The 24924-nt window shown below is 61.1% G+C and overlaps 1 protein-coding gene across 2 annotated transcripts; it reads left to right on the plus strand.

Annotated features, from left to right (window-relative positions):
* The first annotated feature begins 2665 nt into the window (after positions 1-2665).
* QRICH2 (glutamine rich 2) lies at positions 2666-23656 on the plus strand. 2 transcript variants are annotated; one of them, XM_036339348.1, is made up of 20 exons: positions 2666-2894; positions 3036-3128; positions 5124-5183; positions 5517-5624; positions 10722-13227; positions 14233-14318; positions 15649-15746; positions 16214-16328; positions 16494-16748; positions 17700-17822; positions 17920-17994; positions 18149-18313; positions 18422-18543; positions 19024-19089; positions 19289-19390; positions 19976-20179; positions 20809-20953; positions 21577-21664; positions 21980-22108; positions 23420-23656. In XM_036339348.1, the coding sequence occupies exons 1-20, from the start codon at positions 2706-2708 to the stop codon at positions 23587-23589; spliced, it is 4899 nt and encodes a 1632-aa protein (XP_036195241.1). In that variant the 5' UTR covers positions 2666-2705; the 3' UTR covers positions 23590-23656. The 2 variants fall into 2 exon arrangements, with proteins under 2 accessions (XP_036195241.1, XP_036195240.1); XM_036339347.1 differs by having other exon boundaries at positions 21980-23527.
* Positions 23657-24924: the final 1268 nt, after the last annotated feature.

Below are 24924 nucleotides of genomic sequence, written 5' to 3' on the forward strand. Positions count from 1 at the left end.
TCCCAAGGCTGTGTGTGGCTTTGTGACCTGGCCTTACGTTCCCTAAGGTGAGCGCATGAGCGTGCAAAGAGTTTGTTCTCTGGAAAATAACAACCACCTGCAGGCCTGTGTGCCAGGCTCTGGGAATAGAACGGCGAACAGTCCGTGGTGGAGTTACAGACTCGTGTTTGTTTCATTGATTTTTTTTTAAATCCCCACCTTAGGATATTTTTTCCATTGATTTTTAAAGAGAGTGAAAGGGGGAGAGAGAGAGAGAGAGAAATCTGAGAGAGACGCATGGACTGGTGCACATGCCCCAACCGGGGCCAAAGATCAAACCTGCAACTAAGGTTCACGCCCTTGATCAGGGATCAAATCCAGACCCTTCAGTCTGCGGGTCGACGCACTAACCACTGGGAAAAACTGCCAGGGCTAGACTTGTCTTTAACTCCATTTCCAGGGAACACTCCTTTTGTGGGGGGTGGGGAAAGGGGGGTGTCCATAAAGGGTTTCAATTACGTTGTACCAGCTCAGACTAAACTAAAACCTTGAATGTGAAAGCAGTTAAAATAGTACCTGCAGATGCACCCGCAGGCTTGCTTTCGCTTTCCTGACGTCGCAGGGCCGTCCGCAGGAACCTGGCACCGGGCGGGGAGCCTCACTTGTCCAGGCACCACCTTGGTCCATGGAGGTGCCATCCTGCCTGGCAACGAGCTGCAATGCTGGCACCTGCCCGCTGCGTGTGTTGCGAGGTCAGGAGCACCAACAAGGTCTAATTCGGCAGCAGAAAAGGCCTGTCACCTGGCGAGTGATTGGGACACATGGGTGGTGAGTGGTCTTTTCTGTTCCCTTCCCTTCCGGTTGTGCAAAATGAGAGGGGAACTGCCCCCAAGGGGCCAAGGACGCAGAACCGCGCCCTAGGTTTGTGCCGCTGCTCTGCGTAATGGAGCCCGAAGGACACTCGGCATAAGGCCAGGATGATGCCTTCGTAGTGAGTCCTGGGCCTTTCTGGGTGAGGGAGGCTGGCATCGGGGTGAGCCTTAGGAGGCCTCCCCTCCCCACACCAGTGTGCTCCCTGGAAAAATGCCGGCGACAGTCCCTCGCCACCTTCCCTTGGGAGCGTTCACGGAGAATAAAAATGGCGCCTTGGAGTGTGGCAGCCAAGTGTCCCCCAGATTCCCACGGGAAAGGCTCCCGCAGTGCGCGGGCTGGTCCCGACCGGCGCCGCGTCGCCCTCACCCCCGCGCGGCGCGTGCGTTCTTCCGCGCGGAACCCACAACGGGGCGGACCCACCGCCGTTCCAAACGTCCACCGACACCCTCCCGCGGGGAGGGCAGCCCTGGGCTCCAGCAGAGGCCGACCGGTCGGCGGACGGTTGGCGGCGCCCCCGCCCCGCCCGGGAGCGGCGCTCCTCTCCGTCCTCCAGGCAGGCTCCAGATGATGGCTGGTGCCCAGTGCGGCTGGGCCCAGGGGCAGGGCGCCCCGGGACCCCTCAGGGGCGCTGCGAGCAGTGAGCGGGGCATGGCCAACCGTCTGGCCGCCGAGGCTGAGCGCACCTGAGGCTGCGCACGATGCCGCCCGCAGGCGTGGTCTCCCTCCGCGAGCTGGCCGACCTGGCCATCGGCACTCCGGAGGTGGGTGCCGTCAACTTCAATGCTCTCCACACGCTCCTCGTGGCCCTGCTCAAGAACCTCAACATGCAGGACACCCGGGTGGACTACCAGCCCCTGTCTGAGCGGAGGCTCTCAGCGATCACGCGGCTCTCGCTCAGCACCCCGCGGGGCTCCATCAGCACCCCGCAGATCGCTGTGTCCAAGGAGAGGCGAAGGAGCAGCGTGACCAGGGTTCCGTCCGTGGTGCTGGAGAGCCAGATGAAGGGCCTGGGCGGGCAGGTCCAGAACCTGGACGGGCAGGTCCAGAACCTGGGCGGGCAGGTCCAGGACCTCGAACGGCAGTTAAAGACCATGGACAGCCAGATGCAGGGCGTGCTGTCTCACATCCAGTACTTCACCACTCTGGTCGGTGGGATGGACTCCGAGACCTCGGAGTGGCTAGAAGAGCAGGCGAAAGCCTTTACTTTGGCCGAGGGGTTGGGTGCTGTGAGGACCCCGCTCATCATTGAGCCGGGAGCGTCCATCACCGAGAAGGGCGCGCTCATGACCGAGCAGGGCGCACTCATGACCGAGAGGGGCGCGTCCATGGCCGAGAGGGGCGCGCCCATGACCGAGCAGGGCGCGCTCATGGCCGAGAGGGGCGCGTCTATGGCCGAGAGGGGCGCGTCCATGGCCGAGAGGGGCGCGTCCATGGCCGAGAGGGGCGCGTCCATGGCCGAGAGGGGCGCGCCCATGACCGAGCAGGGCGCGCTCATGGCCGAGAGGGGCGCGTCCATTGCCGAGAAGGGCGCGCCCATGACCGAGCAGGGCGCGCTCATGGCCGAGAGGGGCGCGTCCATTGCCGAGAAGGGCGCGCCCATGACCGAGCAGGGCGCGCTCATGGCCGAGCAGGGCGCGCTCATGGCCGAGAGGGGCGCGTCCATTGCCGAGAGGGGCGCGTCCATGACCGAGAGGGGCGCGCTCATGGACGAGAGGGGCGTGTCCATGGCCGAGCAGGGCGCGCCCACCATGGAGAAGGGCGCGCCCATCACCGAGAAGGGCGCGCCCACCATGGAGAAGGGCGCGCTCCCGAAGACCAAGCTTGTGCCGGGGACGGGCAAGGCGGTGCCCGGGATGGGCAAGGCGAAGCCCGAGACAACAAAGCCTCCGCTGGGGGTGGCCGTGCCCACGCCGGGGTTGGTCGCGCCTGCGCCGGGGGTGGCCCCGCCCACTCCGGAGATGGCCACGACCGTTCCTGGGATGGCCAAGCAGATGCCCGAGAAGACGCGAGGGTTAATGAAACTGTGGAAGGAAGGTCCCCAGGTGAGAGCATACCGGCCTCCTCCAATCCGCTCTCGGGCTCAGGGCTCAGGGCTCAGGGCTCGGGCCGAGCTGACCGCCATCACGTGGGGGCGGCGCCAAGCCTCGTGCAGCCCCGCCCATGTGGCCCCGCTCGCCTTGCAGGTCATGGAGCTGCTCCAGCGGGTCGTGGAAGACGTGAAAGTCTTGAAGGAAGACCATGCAAGGGCGCAGGAGTTGCCAGAGTTCAACCCGATGGTGAGGGCGGCGGGGACCCCACCCCGTCTCTCGCAGCCCCCCCCCCCCCCCTTTTCAGGGACGCTCACCCACCGCTCATCAGACACCCAAGGATCCCGAAGCCACCCAGAGGGAAGCCGGTTTGGCTCAGTGGATAGAGCGTCGGCCCTCGGACTGAAGGGTTCCAGGTTCAATCCCAGTCACCGGCAGGTACCTCGGTGTGTGTCTCTCCCTCTCCCTTCCACTCTCTCTAAAAATCAATGAAGAAAAAAAATCCTCGGGTGAGGATTCACAAATAGATAAGGTGGTCGGTACTGAGAGACAAAGCTCAGTTCCGGAAGAGGGGGGCAGGGATGGAGAGCGTTCTGGGGTCACCCTTTCAGCCCCCAACGCACAACCGCAGGCGCAGCAACGCTTTCATTGGAGCAAGACGCGCAGGCCCTCCCCAGGTGCTGACCTGTCCCGGCTCCTGCCTCTGCCCTCGAGGCCTCCAGAGGGGACCAGAGCTGACCAGGGACCCGGCTAAGACAGGCGGTGGCGAGGGAGGGCTCAGAGGTGGAAGGGGGGCGGGGGGGGGGGGGACTCCGCCCAGAAGCCTTTTTGCCCCCCTGGGTCATTCTAAGCCTTGAGACCCCAGCGGTGCTCATTTTTGTTGTGGGAAGCTTTGCTTTTTAAAAATAATATTTAATAATTTTTTAAAAGATATATTTTTATTGATTTCAGAGAGGAATGGAGAGAAACATCAATGATGAGAAAGAATCATAGATCGGCTGCCTCCTGCACACCCCACACCAGGGGTCGGCCAGTAATCCAGACATGTGCCCTTGACCAGAATTGAACCAGGACCCTTTGCTCCACAGGCCAGCACTCTATCCATTGAGCCAAATCGGCTAGGACAAAAGCTTTGCTTTTGAAAGTGTGGTGTTTATATGGTTTTATGGTTTTGGTGTTTAGAGAAAAGGCTTTTTATTTACTCTTAGAATCTTAGATGATGGATGTTTGCCAAAGTTACAAGCTTCTGCAGTTTGCTTTTTTTTATTTTTAAAAATATATTTTTATTGATTTCAGAGAGGAAGGGAGAGAAAGAAACATCAATGATGAGAGAGAATCATTGATTGGCTGCCTCCTGCACACCCCCTATGTGCCTTGCCTGCACAGCCAGGGGTGAACCTGAGAGGGGGCAGTGAAGGATGGGAAAGACAGGCAAGAGAATAAAGCCGGGGCTCCGTGCGACATTGCACTCTCTCAGGCACTCGCCACAGCCTGCAAGCCGAGTTTATTTTATAGCCAGACTCCAGGAGGCAAAGTAAAGGCGACGTCAAGATGTTTACAACGTTCTCGGCGGTTTCAAACCTACTCAATTACATGCACCTGGTCAAGCTTTGTTTACTTGCTGCACCTCCCGCAGCCCACATCACTCAGCCACGTGGGCCCACAGGTTCGGACCATAAGGTCAAGCTCACAGCCACGGCCTCTGGCTGTCATTGTGCTGGGAGGGCTTTGTCCTCCAACCTGGGACTCGCATGTGGCTTTGCCACGAGAGGACCGTGCCCTCTTGTTAGTCCAAGGCTTGAACCTGTCCAAACGCTGTAGCCGCTCTCCACACCCCACTGGGGATCGGGCCCATCCCCTGGGCATGTGCCCTTGATGGGAACCCAACCTGGGACCCTTCAGGCCGCCGCCGGCCAATGCTCTTTCCACTGAGCCAAACCAGGCAGGGCGGGCGGCAATTTGCTTTTAAGCAGAAAAGTCCTCGCTACCCTCGTCCTTGGAGGCAGTGTCTCCTCAGTGGTTTGTCTGAGGTGGATCCAGGACCACAGGCTCCCATCCCAGCAGTAGCCTTTGCTCCTGGTACATCTGTCCCTACTCCCACCCGCCCCGCCCCGCCCCATGTCCCGTTCTTGTTGGCTTACCCACCTCTGTCTTCCCTCCTCTCCTCTCCCCTGCGAGGATTGGGGGTGGGGGGGCCCACAGGAGCGCCTGCTTTGACTTGCCACCTCTGCACTCTTCTTCCAGAAATTCCTGCAACGGGTTGAGGAAGTAGAGAAGACAGTCAAAAACTGGGAGGAACGCCTGGTAATGTCCGTGAGGGGGTGGAGGAGGAGGGGTGCCCGCAGCCTGGCCCCATCCCTTGGGCTCCCCCAGAGCCCCGCCCTGGATGTCTGTGTCCCTCTGAGCGGGGATGATGTGTACGCCCTCTGCCTCTGAAGGGATCCTTTCCATGGCTGCCCTGCGCTCCATCAGGGCCCAGAGGGGACAGGAAGCCAGCGGCCCAGGGCCCAGTAACTTCTCCTGGGGCCAGGGCTGTGGAAGGAGCCGCTGGTCCTGTGAGCTCGGCTCTGTCCCTGAGACCGCCGGATTCAGCTGGGTGTGTGTGCGCAGGCGCACCCATGTTATCTGTGCCCTCAGGAACCCCTCTGTCGGAAGATGACTGTGATGACTCCTGGAGAAGAACTCACCATGGTCACCTGGGAGGAGCTGGAGCAGGCGATTACTGATGGCTGGAAGGCTTCACAGGTGGTGCCCACGTGGGCAGGGGCTGGGCAGCGGGCTCAGTGGGTTCTCCCACATCTCTTCCTTTTTATGTATGTATGTACGCATGTACGTATGTACGTATGTATGTATGTATGTATTTTTAGAGGGGAAGGGAGAGGGGTAGAGAGAAACATTAATGAGAGAGAAGCATCGATCTGGCTGCCTCCTGCATGCCCCCTATTGGGTATTGAGCCTGAAACCCAGGCATGTGCCCTGACTGGGAATCGAACCAGAGACCTCTTGGTTCCTGGGTCGATGCTCAATCGCTGAGCCACACCAGCTAGGCAACCTCTCCCTTAAAAAAATTTATATCTACACTAATAAAAGACAAATATGCTAATTAACCATACCTTCGATACACCCAAGCCATGCCCACCAGCCAATCAGAGCGACTATATGCAAATGAACCCAACCAAGATGGCGGCCAGCAGCCTCAGAGCTGGAGCAAGCTGGAGGCTTGGTTGCCCCGGTGATGGAGGAAGCCAAGCTTCCCGGCTGGCTGTGGCCTCCGCAAAAGGCAACAAAGTTTCAATTATAGAAGCTAAATAAATCCCAAATACCTGCTTCCAGCCAGCCTCCACTGGAAGCTTGGGTGGCTGGGAGCCGTGGCAAGCCTGCAGACAGCCATCAGCCCGTCACCCAGGCTGGCCAGGCACCCCAGTGGGGACCCCCACCCTGAAGGGGCTGTGGCCAGCCTGCAAACAGCCATCAGCCACTCACCCAGGCTGGCCAGGCACCCCAGCAGAACCCCCCTCCCTGAAGGGGGTTTGGCCAGCCTGAAAACGATCCTCAACCCCTCACCCAGGCTGGCTAGGCACCCCAGTGGGGACCCCCGCTAAGGGGGTGTGGCCAGTCTGAAAACGGCCCTCAGCCCCTTGCCCAGGCTGGCCAGGCACCCCAGCAGGACCCCCACCCTGATCCAGGACACCCTTCAGGGCAAACCAGCCGGCCCCCACCCATGCACCAGGCCTCTATCCTATATAATAAAAGGGTAATATGCAAATTGACCCTAACAGCAGAGTGACTGGGAATCACTGGTCACTATGACACACACTGACCACCAGGGGGAAGATGCTCAATGCAGGAGTTACCCCCTGGTGGTCAGTGTGCTCCCACAGGGGGAGCTCTGCTCAGTCACAAGCCAGGCTGATGGCTGCCAGTACAGTGGTGGTGGTGGGAACCTCTCCCGCCTCCTCAGCAGCACTAAGGATGTCCGACTGAAGCTTAGAACTGCTCCCTGCTGGCAAGTGGACATCCCCCGAGGGCTCCCGGGCTGCCAGAGGAATGTCCGACTGCCAGCTTAGGCCCAATCCCCCGGGGAGCAGGCCTAAGCCAGCAGGTGGTCATCCCCCGAGGGATCCCAGACTGTGAGAAGGCACAGGCCGGGCTGAGGGACCCTCCCAAGTGTACAAAATTTTGATCACCAGGCCTCTAATATATATATATGAATTGATTTTTGGAGAATGAGGAAGGGAGAGATAGAAGCATCAATAACTACCTCCTGCACGCCCCTCACTGGGGATTGAGCCTGAAACCCAGGCATATGCCCTGACTGGGAATCGATCCTGCGACCTCTTGGCTCCTGGTTCGATGCTCAACCAACTGTGCCACACCGGCCCGGCTCTCCCTTTTTACCATCGCACAGGGTTCCAGTATGTGGATGTTCATAATTTATTTCACAGTCTCCTGTTACGGGTATTCTAACTTTCCCCCCAATTTTATGACCAGGTGCTCCGTGTGACATTCACACGCGTGCACACACCCCAGGGCACATTCCCGGAGGTGGCAGTGCATGTGTGACTTGGCTGGCTTCGGGCCAGTCGCCTCGTGTGGGTGTGGCTCCAGGTTAGAGCCCTGTCAGCAACGCAGGGGGGAGGTCGGTTCTCACGGGCCCCACCAGCACTGCCTGTGGGTGGCGCGGGTCTTGGCGTGTGGCCAGCTGGCTGGATGGACGGTGGCACCTGGTTTCCTCCTGCAGCGTTCCCGGGCTCGTCTCCAGTCTGCCCTGAAATGCCCGGGTCCCTTCACTCTTAGTGGGCGAAGGTGGCAGCCACCCCTGGAAATGAAACCTCTTGAGGGTCCCCTTGCTCATGGTGACTCTTACACTCGGGGAAACGCTCACAGGGAGCCGTTCGAATCCCCAGCCTCGCTTCCCTGAACAGAATGGGCATTTGCAAATGGCCTTCGGGGGTGAGGATCAGCTGTCTCCCCCCACACCCACACCCCCACCCCCGATTTTTATTTTTAATCCTCACTCGACGGTTTCCATTGATTCTAGAAAGAGAGGGATGGAGAGGGAGAGAGAGAGAGAGAAACATGGATGTGAGAGAAACAGCCCGTTGCTATGCACGGGCCCCGGCTGGGGACCGAACCGGCAACCTGGGCATGTGCTCCGACCGGGAATTGAACCCAAGACTCTGGCCACTGAGCGGCACCAGGCAGGGCTCCGCTGTCCGTTTGGTCTTGACATTTCCCTTCTCCTGGCTTTGTGCACCTGGGTTCCTCAGAAAGGGTTCTGCAGATATGCCCGCCCGCCCAAGGGAAGAGAGGGAACCCTTGGGCGCCACCAAGTGGCCACCTGGGGTGCGACAAATATTGACTGGGTCCGGAAGACACCCCGCTAGTCCCCAAGACTGTTTTCTGGATTCTGGGCCCTTCTTTAGAGGACGGCACCATCAGAAAGCACTGGAGGGGCGTGGCCAGGAGAGGCGGCTTCTGCGTTCGCTGTTTAAAATATACATGTTTTAGATTTTTCAATTATAGTTGCCACACAGCATGCATTTCAGGTGCACAACAGTGACTAGACATTTATATAGCGCTGTTTAAAGTGCAAGCTGTTTGCCCTCGCTGGTTTGGCTCAGCGGATAGAACATCGGCCTGTGGACCAGAGGGTCCTGGGTTCGATTCCCGTCAAGGGCATGTGCCTCGGTTGCAGGCTCCTCCCGGCCCAGGCCCTGGCCGGGGCTCCTGCAGGAGGCAACCAATCTGTGTGTTTCTCTCACGTCGATGTTTCTCTCTGTCTCTCCCTCTCTCTCCCACTCTCTAAAAACCACAAAAAAAAAAAAAAAAAAGGCGCAAGCTGTTTCACCACTGCCGTGTGCTGTGAGTGAGCACGCGTTTTCTCGGGGTGCCAGCAGAAGGGGTGCCAGACCTACGAGTAAGCACCCACGTGAGTCCTGAGGCAGCGTCACGCCTCCCAGAGCTCAGGGTGTCGGTGTTTTGACAGTCGCTCCTAGTCCTGAGTGACTCCCGGAGCAAATGAGAATCGGTGGCAGCGCTGCCTGATTTTGAGCAGCAAGAGGATGAGCTCCGGGGACAGGCCGGCCGCGGCCGGGCCGTCTCACCGTGCGCAGGTGAGCCAGTACCGCTCACCGGACACCTTCTTCTCTGGCGTGGCCGGCGGGACCCTTCGCATACCTATGAAATGGGGGTTTCCAAAGGAGGCATTTTTAAGGTCAATTACGGGTTTCGGCAGGTGGGTGGTGACGACTCTTCTTTTTTTAAAATATATTTTTACTGATTTCAGAGAGGGGAGGGAGAGGGAGAGACAGAGAGGGAAACATCAATGATGAGAAACGTTGATCAGCCCGTGACCTGGGCATGGGCCCTGCCTGGGACGCCATTTGTTTTCTGTATCTTGTGTTTTCTGCTCCTCCATTCCTCCCCTCTGTGCCACTTGAATTCCCTTGCTGTTCCTTTCCCTGTATGTTTTTTTATTTATTCTTTTACTCGTTCTTCCTTCCCTTCCTTCCTCCCTCCCTCCCTCCCCTGTCCCTCCCTCCGTCTCTCTCTCTCTCTCTCTCTCTCTCTCTCTCTCTCTCTCTCTCTCTCTCTCTCTCTGTATGTTTTCAAGTTCTTTCCCCAGCAGTGGTCAGTGTAGAGCTGACTGTTCCCCACTTCCAAGGCCCCACCTTCCTGGGGACTCTGCCCCTGAATTTGGAGTTTCTCCCAAACTGACTGGTAGAAGCAGGCACTGTTCCCACCCCGACCGGACTCTGGGCACCGTCCCCGCAGCCTCGGGGAATCTCCTCACGTGTGCGTGCTGGTCGTTTCGCTGTGGACACCGGAGGAGGACCCCCTGCGGACCTCCTGAGCCATCTCCGTGCGTCTCCTTCCTTAGGCGGTTTAGTTGCCCCACAGTGTACCTTCTACCATCAGCAATGGGCCAATCACGGGGCAGACTTCATATTTTAATTTTTAAAAAATATCTATTTTATTGATTTTAGAGAGGAAGGGAGAGGGAGAGAGAGAGAGAAACATCAATGATGAGAGGGAATCATTGATTGGCTGCCTCCTGCATGCCCCCTCCTGGGGATCAAGCCTGAAACCTGGGCATGTGCCCTTAGCCAGAATTGAACCTGGGACCCTTCAGTCTGCAGGCCAACGCTCTATCCACTGAGCCAGACCGGCCAGGGCGTCCTCACGCTCTTTCCCTGTAGCCTCTGCGAGAGTTGGCATGGATCGCTTGTACTTTTCTGTGAACCCCTCCCTTTATTAATCCTGGGTATGTGTCCTGACCAGGAATCAAACCGGAGACCTTTCGGTGCACTGGACGGCGCTCCAACCACTGAGCCACACTTGCCAGAGCTCCCCTGTCTTTTATGAGGGAAGTTACATATTATGATGCCGTCTACAAATGTACAGATTCTCAACAATCTGGAGACCTTATCCTTCAAGAGCGTCCAATTCTGCCCTGGCCGGTGTAGCTTCGTTTGTTAGCGTGTCGTCCTGTACCCCGAAATGCCATGGGTTCGAGTCCTGATCAGGGCACAGGCCTAGGTTGCCAGTTTGGGTTCGATCCTGGTCAGGGTGCCCACAGGAGGGGAGGCAACCAATCGCTGTTTCTCTCTCTTTTCCTCTCTCTCTCTCTTGCAAATCAATGAACGTATCCACATCTCCTCGGGTGAGGATTTTAAAAAAGTGTCAGATTCTCTGTGTCCAGCTTAGTTTTGGGGCCCAGAGGGTCTTCCCCCGCGAAGGGCCTTAGGCTGTCCCACTCAGATACCCCAGACCCCTGCCCCGCCAAGCCTGACGCGTTCTTACTTGTAGTCTCTGCTTCCTTCCTTCCTTCTCAACCAGGGCATAGAGTCTACGCCAGCAACTCTTAAGCACAAAGGGAAACCGCCTGCAGCACCACGTGACGTGGGTCCAAGTGCACCCTCCACCGTGTACCCAGGTGCTGACCGGGCTCTGGATTCCGCTGGTGGTTTGGGCCCAGATCAGACCTTGCCGGGACCTGGCGGATCCAGACACCCCTCCGAAGGGGAACAAAAACTGCCCTCTGCACCTGGGTTTCCTGATAGGGGCCGTGATGAAGCCGGGCTGGCAAAGCCCCATCCCCTCCCTGGGCCCCAGTTCAGAACTGAAGCCGATCAGCACAGGCCCGGAGAGTGGCCCAGCACAGCAGGTCCGAGAAGAGATGAACGAGATGCACACCCTGGCCCCGTCCCGCAGGACTTACCCCTAGACCAGCATCCTCTCATGCACCCTGATGCTCGTGGCGGGATGACCCCCAGCCCAGGCCAAGTCATGGACGCCAGGCCAGACCAACTAGGGCCAGGGCCACCTGGCCTGGATCAGCTTGAGGTTCAACCTCCTAGCGCTTACCCATATGGCCTCCCCTTCAGGCCGGGCCTGATGCCACCTGGAACGGAGGAACAGGGACCGGTACCACCTGGCATGGGTCAGCAGAATGTGATGCCACCGTGGGTACCTGCCAGAGATCAGCAAGGATGGGGACTCCCTGGTCCCGCACAGCCTGGTATGGTTCCGCCTGGCGCACAGCAGTATGGGGTGAGATTTCGTGGCCCGGACCAACGTGCCATGGAGCGGCCTGCGATGGACGGGAGTGGTGTGGGACCCATTGGCACAGATGAGCACGGATTGCCAATATTTGGCATGGATCAACAAGGATTGGTTCCACCTTTAAGAGATCAGCAAGGTTTTGTACAGCCCGGTTTGGAAACGCCTGGCTTCATACAACCAGGCGCACTGCAGTACGGTGTGCTCCCACCTGGTGCAGGTCAGCCTGGCTTGGTCTCACCTGGAATGGACCAGCGTGGTTTTGTCCCACCTGGTGCAGGCCAGCCTGGTTTTGTCCCACCTGGTGCAGGCCAGCCTGGTTTTGTCCCACCTGGTGCAGGCCAGCCTGGTTTTGTCCCACCTGGTGCAGGTCAGCCTGGTTTTGTCCCACCTGGTGCAGGTCAGCCTGGTTTTGTCCCACCTGGTGCAGGCCAGCCTGGTTTTGTCCCACCTGGTGCAGGCCAGCCTGGTTTTGTCCCACCTGGTGCAGGCCAGCCTGGGTTTATCCCACCTGGTGCAGGCCAGCCTGGTTTTGTCCCACCTGGTGCAGGCCAGCCTGGGTTTATCCCACCTGGTGCAGGCCAGCCTGGTTTTGTCCCACCTGGTGCAGGTCAGCCTGGTTTTGTCCCACCTGGTGCAGGCCAGCCTGGGTTTATCCCACCTGGAGTTGATCAACATGGTTTGGTACAGGCTGGTCAATATCCACCTGGTTTTGTACAGCCAGGTGCATATCCATATAGTTTGGCTCAACCTGGCGTCTATCCACATGGTTTCGTGCAGCCTGGTGTGGCAGGTCAACCTGGTTTGGTCCCACCTGGTGCAGGTCAACCTGGTTTGGTCCCACCTGGTATAGGTCAACCTGGTTTGGTCCCACCTGGTGCAGGTCAACCTGGTTTAGTCCCACCTGGTGTAGGTCAACCTGGTTTGGTCCCACCTGGTGCAGGTCAACCTGGTTTACTCCAACCGGGTACAAGTCAGCCTGATTTAGTCCAACCTGGAATGGATCAGCGTGGTTCAGTCCAACCTGGTGCAGGTCAGCCTGGTTTGGTCCAACCTGGAATGGATCAGCGTGGTTCAGTCCAACCTGGTGCAGGTCAGCCTGGTTTGGTCCAACCTGGAGTTGATCAGCATGATTTGGCACAGCCGGGTGCGTATCCACCTGGTTCCATGCAGCCTGATATCGATCAGCAGGGTTTAGTGGAACCAGTAACAGATCAGCTTGGTGCTGATCACCAAGGCTTGGTACCATCAGGCGCGGAGCCTCATGGCTCTCCACGCCCAGATCAGCATGGCCTGGCACCTCCTGGCAGAGATCAACATGGTCAGGTGTCACCACGCCTATCCAGGCAAGGTTGGGTGTCGCCTAGTATGGACCAGGAGGGTTTGGTACCAACAGACCCTTCTCAGCGAGGCATAGACCAGGGTGGTGCGATGCCATTCACGTATCCTGGCCCTTACAGCCCAAGGTACTCGGGTGTCGATCCAGGCCAACGTAGTGGGTATACTCAGCCTCCCCCAAGTCCAAATGTCCCCTCGGCTCAGAGTACGGACTCCCTTGGCAAATCCAGGCAAGTCTCACAAGAACCGAGTTCTATGGAGTCTAAGAAACTCGATTCCCTGGAGAAAGTGGCTTCTAGCTTCCCCAGCGCAGTGGAGACATTCCGCCTGATGGGAGAGCTCATCGGCCTCTACACAGAGCTCAAGGAGAGCCTGAGGACCCTGGATGCGCAGAAAGCTGGCGAAACCGACTTGGAGAAGATCCAGTACCTGCTTGCGATGATGGGTGGGTAACACCTACGTGGAGGAGAGACCACGTCTTCATTCTAAGTTGATTTCATCCTTTTCCCCACCTTTTCCCCCCGGCGGCCGCTCTTCTGCCCGAATCCCCGAAAATAGAATGTCTGCTTTTAGCCATTCTGGGTTCCCCTAGAGCAGGGGGTGGGGAACCTTTCTTTTCTGCCAAGGGCCATTTGGCTATTTATAATATCATTCGTGGGCCATACAGAATTACCAACTTAAACACTAGCCTGCAAACATTTAATTAGCTCACCTCTAAGGCCTTGGCAGGGCCAGACCAAATGATTTCTCAGGCCTTGTGTGGCCTGCGGGCCGGACAATCCCCGCCCCTCCTGGAGCCTTTAGGGCAGCCGTGGGCAAACTACTGCCCGTTTGAAATGAATAAAACTAAAAAAAAAAAAAAAAAAGACCGTACCCTTTTATGTAATGATGTTTACTTTGAATTTATATTAGTTCACACAAACACTCCATCCATACTTTTGTTCCGGCCCTCCGGTCCAGTTTAAGAACGCATTGTGGCCCTCGAGTCAAAAAGTTTGCCCACCCCTGCTTCCCTGCTTTAGGGTCTGAAAGATGTGAAGGAGCCTCAGGGGAGGAATGAGGCAGGCTGTGCCTCTGCCAGGCTCTCTGGAGAGCAGCTGGGGAAATGTTGGGGCAAAGGAAGCCAACAGCATCGGGTGGGGGTCAGAGGGGAGAATGTTGAAGAAGCAAACGTAACCTTTGTCTATTCGCAGTTCTGGGTCCATTCACAGCTCTGGGTCCAGAGAATAATGAAGATTTTGGAGTTGGGTGCAAACTGTGGGCCAGTGGTCCCAAGGCCCCATAGGATGTTAAGCCTTCGGTGGATTTTTTCTGGGCTGCGGACACTCCTGTCTCCTTTCTTCCCTCCCCTCCCCCGAGTCCTGCGTTCTCTGGGGTAACTTCACTCCGGGGCGGGGGTGCTGGAAGTGGGGATCTAAGCCTTCGGACTCTGAGCGCCCATTTCCCATAGTCCAAAAGACCATCCCACCAGACCTGCAGGAGCAGCTGAAGGCCCTCAAGACCCTGACCAAAGAGGTTCGGCAGGAAAAAGCAAAAGTGAGTGAGGGAGGGCTGCTGCCCGGCCTTGGCGCCAGCGCGCCCCCTGCCCTTTGCGCGTGGATGGCCGGCAGTCCTGTCACCGCATCGCTACCAGCCCATCAGGCGGGGAATGCGGCTCAGACATTGCCGCGGTCACTTCCTGGGGGAAAACCTGGTGCTCGAAGCTGGGGTTTAGCTGAGCCCGTTCTCTCGCGCGGCCATTGCCAGTGAAGGCCAGGCCAGCCCGCGGGCGCAGCGCTGGGACCCAGTGTGTGTGGGACTGTCGGGGCCAGTGGTCATGGCGAGGGCTACCGGGTCTTCAGTTGTCATCTTTTTTTTTTATCCTCACCCAAGGATATTTTTGCATTGATTTCCAGAGAGAGTGGAAGGGAGAGGGAGAGACAGAGGGGAGACATCCATGTGGGAGAGACATCGATTGGTTGCCTCCCACACTCGCCCCAAGCAGGGCCCAGGAGCTGAGGTACGTGCCCTTGACGGGAATTGAACCTGCACCCTTCAGTCCGCGGCCTGACACTCCATCCACTGAGCCAAACCAACTAGGGCTTTAGCTGTCTTTTTTTATATGTATATAGTCGTCATTAGAGGATATTTTTCCATTGATTTTTAGAGAGAATAGAAGGGAGAGGGACAGAGAGAGAGAGAGAAAGAGTAGCATCGATATGATAGACACACATTGATTGGTTGCCTCCTGCATGCACCCTGACCAGGGCCAGGGATCGAGCCCGCAACTGAGGTACGTGCCCTTGACTGGAATCAAACCCAGGACCCTTCAGTTTGCAGGTCAACGCTCTATCCACTGAGCAACACCAGCCAGGGCTTTAATTGTCTTCTTACTGAAGACTGTCTACTCAGTGGTCAGCAAACTGCGGCTCCTTGGCCCCTTGAGTGTGGCTCTTCCTAAGCCTTAGGGGTACCCTAATTAAGTTAATAACAATGTACCTACCTATATAGTTTAAGTTTAAAAAATTTGGCTCTCAAAAGAAATTTCAATCGTTGTCCTGTTGATATTTGGCTCTGTTGACTAATGAGTTTGTCGACCACTGGTCTGCATCATGGGATGGAGAGAGGGTGGGAGGAAGGAAGAGAGGGAGGGAGGCCAAGGAGGGAGGGAGGGAGGGAGGGGAGAACGAGGGAGGGAGGGAGGGGGAGAATGAGGGAGGGAGGGAGGGAGGGAGGGGGAGAACGAGGGAGGGAGGGAGGTAGGGGGGTCAGGAAGGAACCTTGGCTTTTGTCAGCAAGTTGGATTAGGGTCAGGGATGGGGGGAGGGGGGGGGGTGCTCACGAAGGCTGCAGGCTGCCTGACCCACCTCTTCCATTGGATTTGTAGTTGGACAAGATACAGAGGTTACTGGAGGGCGGAGGGCTGCCAGAAGTGGGGAAGGAGGTGGCAGCTGGCCCGCTGAGCTTTCAGCTGGGTCTCCTCAGGTAAATGCCCCGCCCCGGCAGACCCTGCTCTCAGCCGAGCAGCTGGGAGCCAGCCTGGTTGGCCCACACCCTGTCTCTGGCCTGGGTCATGTCTGCTCTTCTGGTTGCCCACGTCTAGTGCAAGCTGCTGGTGGGAGTTTCCCAAGTTCCTGAAACAGCGCAGCATCAGGACTTGGAAGTGTTACCTCCACGCACCCCGCTCCCCCCCCCCCCCCCCCCCCCCCCCGCCTCCCAAAAAAGAGCTCCTTCGACTGTCCCCAGGGGGAGCTGGAAGGGAGTGCTCACTAGGGCCCTCTCTGCAGGGCCAGGCCCCACCTGCCACAGGGCACTCGGCACCACGGCTGGCACAGCAGGGCTGCGGGCTCCCAGCCAAGCCGGGACCAGGCGCTGGTCCATCCCCCTCCATCCCTGGGGGCCGGGCTCCGCACTGGGGCTGGTGGTGAGCCAGGCCGTCCCTTGTGCCACAGAGTCAGCGTGAACGACATCGAGAAGGAGCTGTCCGACCTGAGGGAGAGCCAGGAGCAGGGCAAGGTCAACATGGAGCACTCGGTCTCTGAGGCCTCCCTTTACCTGCAGAACCAGGTGAGGAGGCCACGCTCTCAGCACAGGGACCAAGGCCCTTCTCAGAATTGGCTGTCCCCCTCCATTCCTCCTCCGTGTGTGTGTGTGTGTGTGTGTGTGTGTGTGTGTGTGTGTGTGGCCGTGCCTCGCTCACTGCCTTGCGCCTGCCTTCTCGCCCGCACCCAGTTGGACAAGCTCAGGACGATCATCGAGAACATGCTGGCTTCGTCGTCCACGCTGCTGACCATGAGCATGGCCCCGCGGAAGCCCCCAGTCACCTTGATACCTGGCCAGATTGACCCCAAGGCCACCTGCCCGGCCTGCAGCCTGGACCTGAGCCACCAGGTCAGCACGCTGGTGCAGCGCTACGAGCAGCTCCAGCACATGGTCACCAGCCTGGCTGCCTCGCGGCCGTCCAAGAAAGCCAAGCTCCAGAGACAGGTGTGCCGCGGCTCCCTGGGCAGCCGCACGGGGCCCGGGCAGATGCACCGCACGGGGCCCGGGCAGATGCACCGCGCGGGGAGTGGCAGATAGAGTCCCTCGGCTTAGTTTTCCGTGATGGACCCCACAAAAGTCCCGGTCCTCCCACAGGGTGCCAGCGAGTAGTGCTGGGGAGGCGGGGCCGTGGGCTGGGAGGGCACAGCTGGATGTGGGTGGAGCAGGGCCCCCCACAAGCTGTGGGGGCACTGGCACAGCTTCAGGAAGCACCCACTCTCCCCCCAGGCCCCTTCCCACTTCCCTCCAAAGGGCAGGCTTGCTGGCGGGTGGGGACAGGCACACGGCCCTGCCTCCTGCCTCCTGGATCCTGGGCTTCTGGTCAGCCCCGGGCAGGCGGGGAGGCTGTAGCCCACATGCTGACTCTCGGGCCGCAGGGCAGCTCACCCCTTTGAGCCTCGGTCAGCTCTACTGATCACCCCACTGGCCGACCAGGCCCCCCAAGAAGGCAGGGCTGAGGCTCTGTCGGGGGGGGGGGGGGTGGCTGGTGTCACAGAGAAAGCGTGGGAGCCGCCCGCTGTCGGAGGGACATTGTGGGGACAACCAATGGGTTGGAGGTTGGCCAATCCGCTGGGTGATGTTGTTTTGTTTTTAATATATTTGTACTGATTTCAGAGAGGAAAGGAGAGGGAGAGAGAAATAGAAACATCAATGATGAGAGAGAATCATTGATCGGCTGCCTCCTGCACGCACCCCACTGGGGGTCAGGCCCGCAACCTGGCATGTGCCCTGACTGGCCACCGAACCGTGACCTCGTAGTTCATAGGTCGATGATCAACCACTGAGCCACACCTGCCTGCTGGGTGATGTTTTAAGGGTCACCTTCTCGGGGGCAGCAGGACGGCCCTGGGGAGCCCCAGCCGCCTCAGTGAGCGGCCCTGGTCCCTCCCGCCGCAGGACGAGGAGCTGCTGGGCCACGTGCAGAGCGCCATCCTGCAGGTGCAGGGCGACTGCGAGAAGCTCAACCTCATCACCGGCAACCTCATCGAGGACCACCGGCAGAAGCAGAGGGACATCGACGTGAGCGCGGCGGGGGGGCGGGGCCGCGTGCGGCCTGACTCCAGCCACCCTGCCCGTCAGCTCCTCGCTCCTCATTCTCCCTTCCGCGGCCTCCCAGGTGTTGTACCAGGGTCTGGAGAAGCTGGAGAAGGAAAAGGTCAACAGGGGGCACCTGGAGATGGAGATTGAAGTGGTAAGGGCCAGGCTGCGGGGCCCTCCTGCCTGGGAGGTCAGAGGTGGAGGGGAGCCGGGGGGGGGGGGGGATTTAGGCTCAGCATCAGGGTGACAGCTCAGGGGGCCCTCCACGGCCCTCTCCCATCGGGCGGCCTCCTCCTCTCTCCGGGCAGAAGGCCGACAAGAGTGCTCTGGAGGCCAAAGTGAGCCGCATGCAGTTTGATGCCACCACGGAGCAGCTGAACCACATGATGCAGGAGCTGGTGGCCAAGATGAGCGGGCAGGAGCGGGACTGGCAGAAGATGCTGGACCGGCTCCTGACCGAGATGGACAGCAAGGTGAGGGCAGCGAGGCTCCAGGGCCCCTGGACTAGGGCAAGGCCACCTCTCCGGCCCGCAGAGCTCCCACCTGCCGCCTGAGGGCTCACCGGGTCCCCCCGCCCGCAGCTGGACCGCCTGGAGCTGGACCCCGTGAAGCAGCTGCTGGAGGATCGGTGGAAGTCCTTGCGGCAGCAGCTCAAGGAGCGCTCCCCGCTCTACCAGGCGGACGAGGCGGCCGGCATGCGGCGGTGAGCTCCACGGGGCTGGAGATGGCGGCCGGGGGTCCCTGGGTGATGGGCTCCCACCGCGCAGCGACCGCCCCCCAGCAGGAGTGATGGTGTATTAGGGCTGAGGCCACCCCATAGGACAGTGAAGAAGGAGGGGAGTGAGGCTGAGACTCTCGGGCCATGGGAGGGAGTCCCCAGGCCCCAGAGGTGAGAGCACGCAAGGGGGGCGAGGAACCTGGCCCATGGCCGCCTGGCCCGCAGCGTTTCCATGACTGACCGCCAGGGGGCGCCCGAGGCTTACACAGCGCCCCTAGGGGCCGCGTGGGTGAGGACAGGTGGGTGCGGACCCGCACCAAGAGGGGCATGTCTGGGAGGGGGTGAGTCTGGGGAGCAGGGACAGGACGGGCCTCCAGGCCGGGGCCTGTGGGTGGGCCGAGCTTCCCGCCTGCCTGGAGGGGCTCTCCACGCTCCGCTCCCACCCTCACGGGTCCCCTCCCACAGGCAGCTCCTGGCACATTTCCACTGCCTGTCCTGTGACCGTCCCCTGGAGACAGCCGTGACCGGACAGTGAGTGCCCACGCCTGGTCGGCCCCACTCCCTGCCCCCCTCCCTCGTGGGCCCACTCCTGTCTGCCTGGCCTGCTGCCCGCCTGGTCCTCGCCCCACCCCCAGCAGGGCTCCGGGGGCAGGAGGTCCGTGGGGAGGGGGTGGGGGATGGGAGGATGGGATTTCTCACACTCGACCCTCCCTTCCCTCTGCCCGCCCAGGGTCCTCCCCACCACGCCCGTGGGGCCCAGCCTGCCCGGGCACCGCTCCACCCGCCCCTACACCGTCTTTGAGCTGGAGCAGGTCCGGCAGCAGAGCCGCAAGTACGCGGGGGAGTCGTGGGCAGGGCTGTGCGGGGAGGCAGGACAGACAGCGGTGCGGGCTCCCCCTCACCAGGGCCGCCTCTGAGCTGGCACCAGGTCTCCCAGGGCAAGAGTGGGGCAGGCAGAAGAGGCACGACCAGTCACACCTGCCTTCGGAGTCCTGGGGGGACCTCGCCAAGGCTGCCGGCACCTTCCCTCCTCACCCCCGTTCCCAGACCCTCCAGTGCCTCAGCCGGGGCTTGGCAGCACTCGGCGAGAGGCCGCTCAGGGCGCCTCTGGACCTTGTGCCCCTCCCCGAAGCCTTTCCACCTCCTGGGGATGGGGCTCAGGGGAAAGGGGGGGTTTCAAACTGTGCTGAGGGGCCTAGGCCCCCGGGCTGGCTGGAGGAGCTGGCTTCTCTCCGGGGGGCTCTCCTGCACGGCCCCCCTCAGCAGACCTTCCCTGGCAAGCCTGGGCGTGGTCCCTTGGGGACGGCGGAAAGGGCTCCTGCCCACCCGAGTCCCGCGGAGCCGGGCGCGGGGTCCGGCCTGGGCACGGGTCCGGCCTGTGCGGCCGCCTCACCCTCCCTTCTGCTCGCACCCGCAGCCTCAAGCTGGGCAACCTCGCCTTCCCGCGGGCCGACCTGGCGTCGATGGAGCGGAGCGTGGGGCGCCTGCGCACCATGCACTCCAAGATGCTGATGGACATCGAGAAGGTGCAGTTCCACTACGGGGGCTCGGTCAAGGCCAGCAGCCAGATGATCCACGAACTGCTGCAGGCCCAGTGCCTGGGCTCCCCCTGCTGCAAGCGGTAGGACGGGTGCAGGCCGAGCCCTGCGTGGGAACGCCTCAGCCCGCCGCTGGGAACGCCCTGTGGAGGAGGGTGTGTGTGTGGGGGTGGCCCTGGCGGGTGGCTCAGTGGTTAGTGTCAGCCCACGGACTGCAGGGTCTCAGGTTCCATTCCAGTCAAGGGCAGGTACTCGGTGGCAGGCTCGATCCCCTTCCCTGGTCATGGTGTGTGCGGGAGGCAGCCAGTCGATGTGTCTCACTCACATTGGTGTGTCTCTCCCCCTCCCTTCCACTCTCTCTAAAAATCAATGGAAAAATATCCTTGGGTGAGGATTAACAAAAAATAGTGTGTGTGCGTGTGTGTCTGTGTGAGAGTCTGTGAGAGTCTGTGTGTGAGTGTGAGTGTATGTGTGAGTAAGAGAGTGTGAGTGTGCGTATGAGAGTGTGCGTGTGTATGTGAGTGTGAGTGAGAGTGAGTGTGAGAGAGAGTGTGGTCCTCACGATGGCTGGCCAGGAGGTGGCTCTGCTCACGCACCCGCCTGTCTGCCCCTTGCGCTGCCCTGGCCCCAGAGACCCCTGAGGACAGCTGCCCCCTCCCTCTGGCAGGCCCCCCGAGGTCACCCGCTCCGTCCCTCGCTGTCCTCCTCACAGGGTGTCGGAGATGACGGACTACAGCTTCGCCACGGTGTCGCGGCACTGCGGGGGCAGCCACACCCTCACCTACCCCTACCGCCGCACCCGCCTGCAGCACCTGCCGCAGGGACTGCTCCCCGAGGACAGCCAGGTCGCCGGGAAGGTGGGGCGCTGCCCGAGCGGTGGGGGATGGGCGGGGGGGGGCGCATGGCCCCGGGCCCCCAGTCCTCCGGAGACCCACCAAGGGCACTTCATCCTGCCCTCGGCCTGGAGGCAGCTTCTTTTTCTTTTTTAAAAATATATTTTTATTGATTTCAGAGAGGAAGGGAGAGGGAGAAACATCAATGATGAGAATCATCGATCGGCTGCCTCCTACACGCCCCCTACTGGGGATTGAGCCCACAACCCGAGTGTGTGCCCTGACCGGAATCGAACCCGGGACCCTTCAGTCCGCAGGCCCATCTATCCACTGAGCCACACCAGCTAGGGCGAGGCAGTTTCTCAGACCCAGTTAAAGCCTCAGGTTCTTAACCTTGGCGGGGAAAAGAATGCCATCCTGGCCACCCACCACCTGGCACGAGGCCTCCAGCAGGGCCCTGAGAACAGTAGCACCCCCACCTCCTTTCCCGGCCCATCTGCCCGGTGCCGCCCGGAGCCCCGCGAGGGCGCTGAGCTCGGTGGGCGCTGCAGTCGGGAGGACTGCGGGCCGCGCCCAGGCCGCGAGGAGACAGGGCCAGAGGGAAACCTCTGTGCGCCACGTGGTGATGCCCCCGCTCACCTCCCCAGCACCACGAAGTGGACATCTTGGGCCTGGATGGACATATTTACAAGGGACGGATGGACATGAGGCTGCCAGGCATCCCGAACAAAGACAGTGAGTGTCCAGGAGGCCCAGCCGCCTGTAGGCTCCGCCTCAGCCCCCAGGATGGTGCTGCTCCTGGAAGGCCAGGCACTCGAGGCCTGGCCCCTGGCTGCCTCCTCTACCTCCGTCTCCAAACACTCCGTCCCCCAAAGCCCCAGCTCTGAGCCAGGAGCAGACGGCCGTCCGGCCCCAGCTCTGAGCCAGCACGCGGGCCCTGTCTCTCTCAGGCTGGCTGTGCCCAGCGGCCCGCAGCCCTCCCCATCCCCGAGTGCCCACGGAGCTCTGTCGTGTCTGAGAAGGGACCTTTCTCTCCACTGTCCCCACCAGGCGCCGGGAACAACAAGCACAAGATGAAGCCATCCCGGTCCCACGCGCACCGGTCGCCGGCCCTCGGCGACAGCAGCCCGCTGCCCTTGCGGCCTCAGAGCGCCAACATGATGGTTGGCGGCACTTCAGGTAGCTGCCCTCTGGGCGGAGCCCTCCCGCCAGGCCCTCACCTGCGAATGGCTGGGAGATGCCCGGTTTCCCCGGGAGAGGCAGGGCCGGGAGCTGAGGGCGGGGCCTGGAGGAGAAGAGAAAACGCATGGCCACTGAGTGCGGGGTGGACTCGTCTGCGGGGCAGAGGCTATGAAAGGCCCCATTTCAGAGGAAACGGACAGGGTCGCAGCCCAAGACTCTGGCTCCAGGCCCCAGTCCGCCCCTGCCCACGCGTGCTCACAGGCTGTGTGGCGGCCCTTGCGCCCAGGGCATGACACGGCCCCAAGGACCCTTCCGTCTGCTCCTGCCTGCGAGGCCTCCTGGCCCCCAGCTCGGAAGGTTTGCTGGAAATCTCCGCTGTCCGCGTGTGGGGCTCAGTCCTGCCCGGAAAGCAGGGGGCTCAGGGCCTCCCAAGTGAGGCCAGACTCGGGGCCAGGAAGGGCGCCGGCCCGGAGCCCGGAGCCGGTCGCTTTCCAGCACCTCTCGGCCTGTTTCCCCGTCAGTGACGGGCACTGCCGCTGGGTGGGGCCCCAGGGAACCCAAGGAGAGGCGTGCCCCCCGCCCCCGAGGTTTCGGACCCACGGCACTTGCAGAAGCTGGAGGTCAGGGCCCCAGGCCTGTGCGCTGCGACGCCTCTGCAGGCCCAGCTCCGGGCGCGGCGGGAGGAAGCGAAGCAGCTGACGGTGGTCAGGGCACCTGCCTGCACTGAGGGCTGCTCAGCTCACGGGCCCGCCCGGTGGGGCTTTACACGTGGGAACAATTGAGTCCTCGGGCCCGCGTTAGGGGAGGGCCCTGCTAGCCTCACCTACACTGAGGCCCCAGGCCCGAGGCCCCCCTAGGAAGCAGCAGCGCTGGGGGCCCAGCCCAGGCTCCGGAGGCCCAGGTACGAGGCTGCGAGAGGGGGCTCAGAGGTGGACAGAGCGCGGTTTGTGGCAGTTTTCTTGGGGGTACTGCACTCCCTTCTCCCTGGCACCCCACTGTCTACAGCAAGGGCACTCGAAATGTCATGGGAGCAGGAGGGAGGGAGGGGCGTCCTCAGACATCCCTGCTCATGTGTGATTATGGCCTAAGCAGCCCGTTCACCAGGAAACGTGACCGAAGCGGGGCTCTCAGCCTGGTGGGGGCGGGTGTGGTTTCCACTCGGCGATGATAAAGGAGCTTTGCTTCGGGGCTCCCGTGCGGACTGCCCAGGGCAGGGCCCTCCAGCACTTGTCCCCTGTGCAGCAGGGGCTGCGGGGCCGCGAGGCCGCAGGGAGCGAGGCAGAGCCCTCAGCCCCTCCTGTCTTGCAGCTACTTCTCGGCAACACACAGACCGACCGGTCTCCTCGCAGGGGCGCCTCTCCCAGCCGAATGCGGGCCACCCGCCCAGCCCCAGCGGGATGGCGATGCACATGGACATGCCCCCCGGGGAGGGCATGGAGGAGCCCACCCGGGGTCCCAGGACCCCCTCTGCTCACTGAGCAGAGCTATAAATAAATGTTTCGGAAGAAGCTGGCTTCCCTGTCCTGGCTCGGAAGGTGCCCGGGGGCCCAGGCGGCAGACCTCCGGGAGAGGGCGTCTGGCTTGTAGCGTGAGAATCAGGCCAGTGCCCCCCAGACGGAGCCGTCCTCCCAGGGAGCGGGCGGAACAGCTCTCCCCTGACCAGGGCTGGACGGGCCGCTGCCGTCCCTGCCACGGCCCTGCCTTCCTGTCGGACGCACGGTGTCGGGGAGCAAGTTGTACCTTGGAGCAAAGGTGAGGGTGGCAGCTGCCCCTGCTCTCCTGCAGCGGGCTCAGGGCAGTGCCCAGCTCCTGGCGCAGAGCCCGGGAGCACTGCCACCAGCCACCTGGCAAGGTTTCTGTTTGAGGTGCTCAGCTTACCCCGCGGGGGCAGGAGGCTCAGAGCAGGGGCTGCCCGGGCTGGGCCGTTCTCTTCCCTTCTCCTCCCAACCCCGAGAGAGAGAAAAGGGGGTCCCGGAGGCCCCCCCTCCTGCCCCCGCCCTTGAAGCTCCCTTGCTCTTGTCCCCTTGCCCCAACAGGCAAGAGGGCTCAGTGCTGGGTCCCTGAGCTAAAGATCTGGGCAGGTGGGGGGACAGGAGCAGGCGTGCACTTGGTGTAGCAACTACACAGGACCAGGCCCCGCCCCCTCAACCCAGGGACAAGGCAGAGCTGCCCCACCCCAAGGACTCTCAAGTCACTGCAGCAGGTCTGTGCCTCAGTCTGTTCTCATTGGCTCCCTCCTCAAAGGTGGGGATCCCCCACCCCCAGTCCCTCTCCCACCCCCCATGGGAAAGCAACCTGGGGGCCAGAGGCCTGCTTTAGGGTGTGAGGGGAGGGGTGACAGCCTCACAGGAAAGTGTGGCAGGAAACAGCCCAGAAAAGGGTTTCTCCCCAGTCCCCACCCCTGTGGGCAGGGAGGGCGGGGCTGCGAGGTGTCACGGGAAAGGCAGGTGCTCCTCCCCCCCGCCACCCCCCCCACCCCCCCCCGCAGGGGCTCCCCCTCCATCCCCGTCTGCAGGGACGCCATTCATCTCTAAGGAATGAGGGACACTCAGGCTCGATGGCACCCTGTCCTGGCCAAGGGGCAGTCTGGTGGGCACCCCCACGCCAGCACCCTTGCCCCGTAGGCAGGTGAGCAGGCCAGCCCCCCGCTCCTGCTGGGATCCTGTTTCTCTCACTCTCGCTAAGAAAGGCAGGTCCCTGGCCTAGAATCCACTCGCCAGCCTGGGAGGGAGGGGCAGCCACAGGGACAGGCCTCTCCCCGCCCCCCCCAGGACAAGGGTGACACTCCCCAGGCGGCCAGGCAGGGCCACGTG

Source organism: Myotis myotis, unplaced genomic scaffold (genome assembly GCF_014108235.1).
Source record: "Myotis myotis isolate mMyoMyo1 unplaced genomic scaffold, mMyoMyo1.p scaffold_m19_p_17, whole genome shotgun sequence".
Taxonomy (NCBI): domain Eukaryota; kingdom Metazoa; phylum Chordata; class Mammalia; order Chiroptera; family Vespertilionidae; genus Myotis; species Myotis myotis.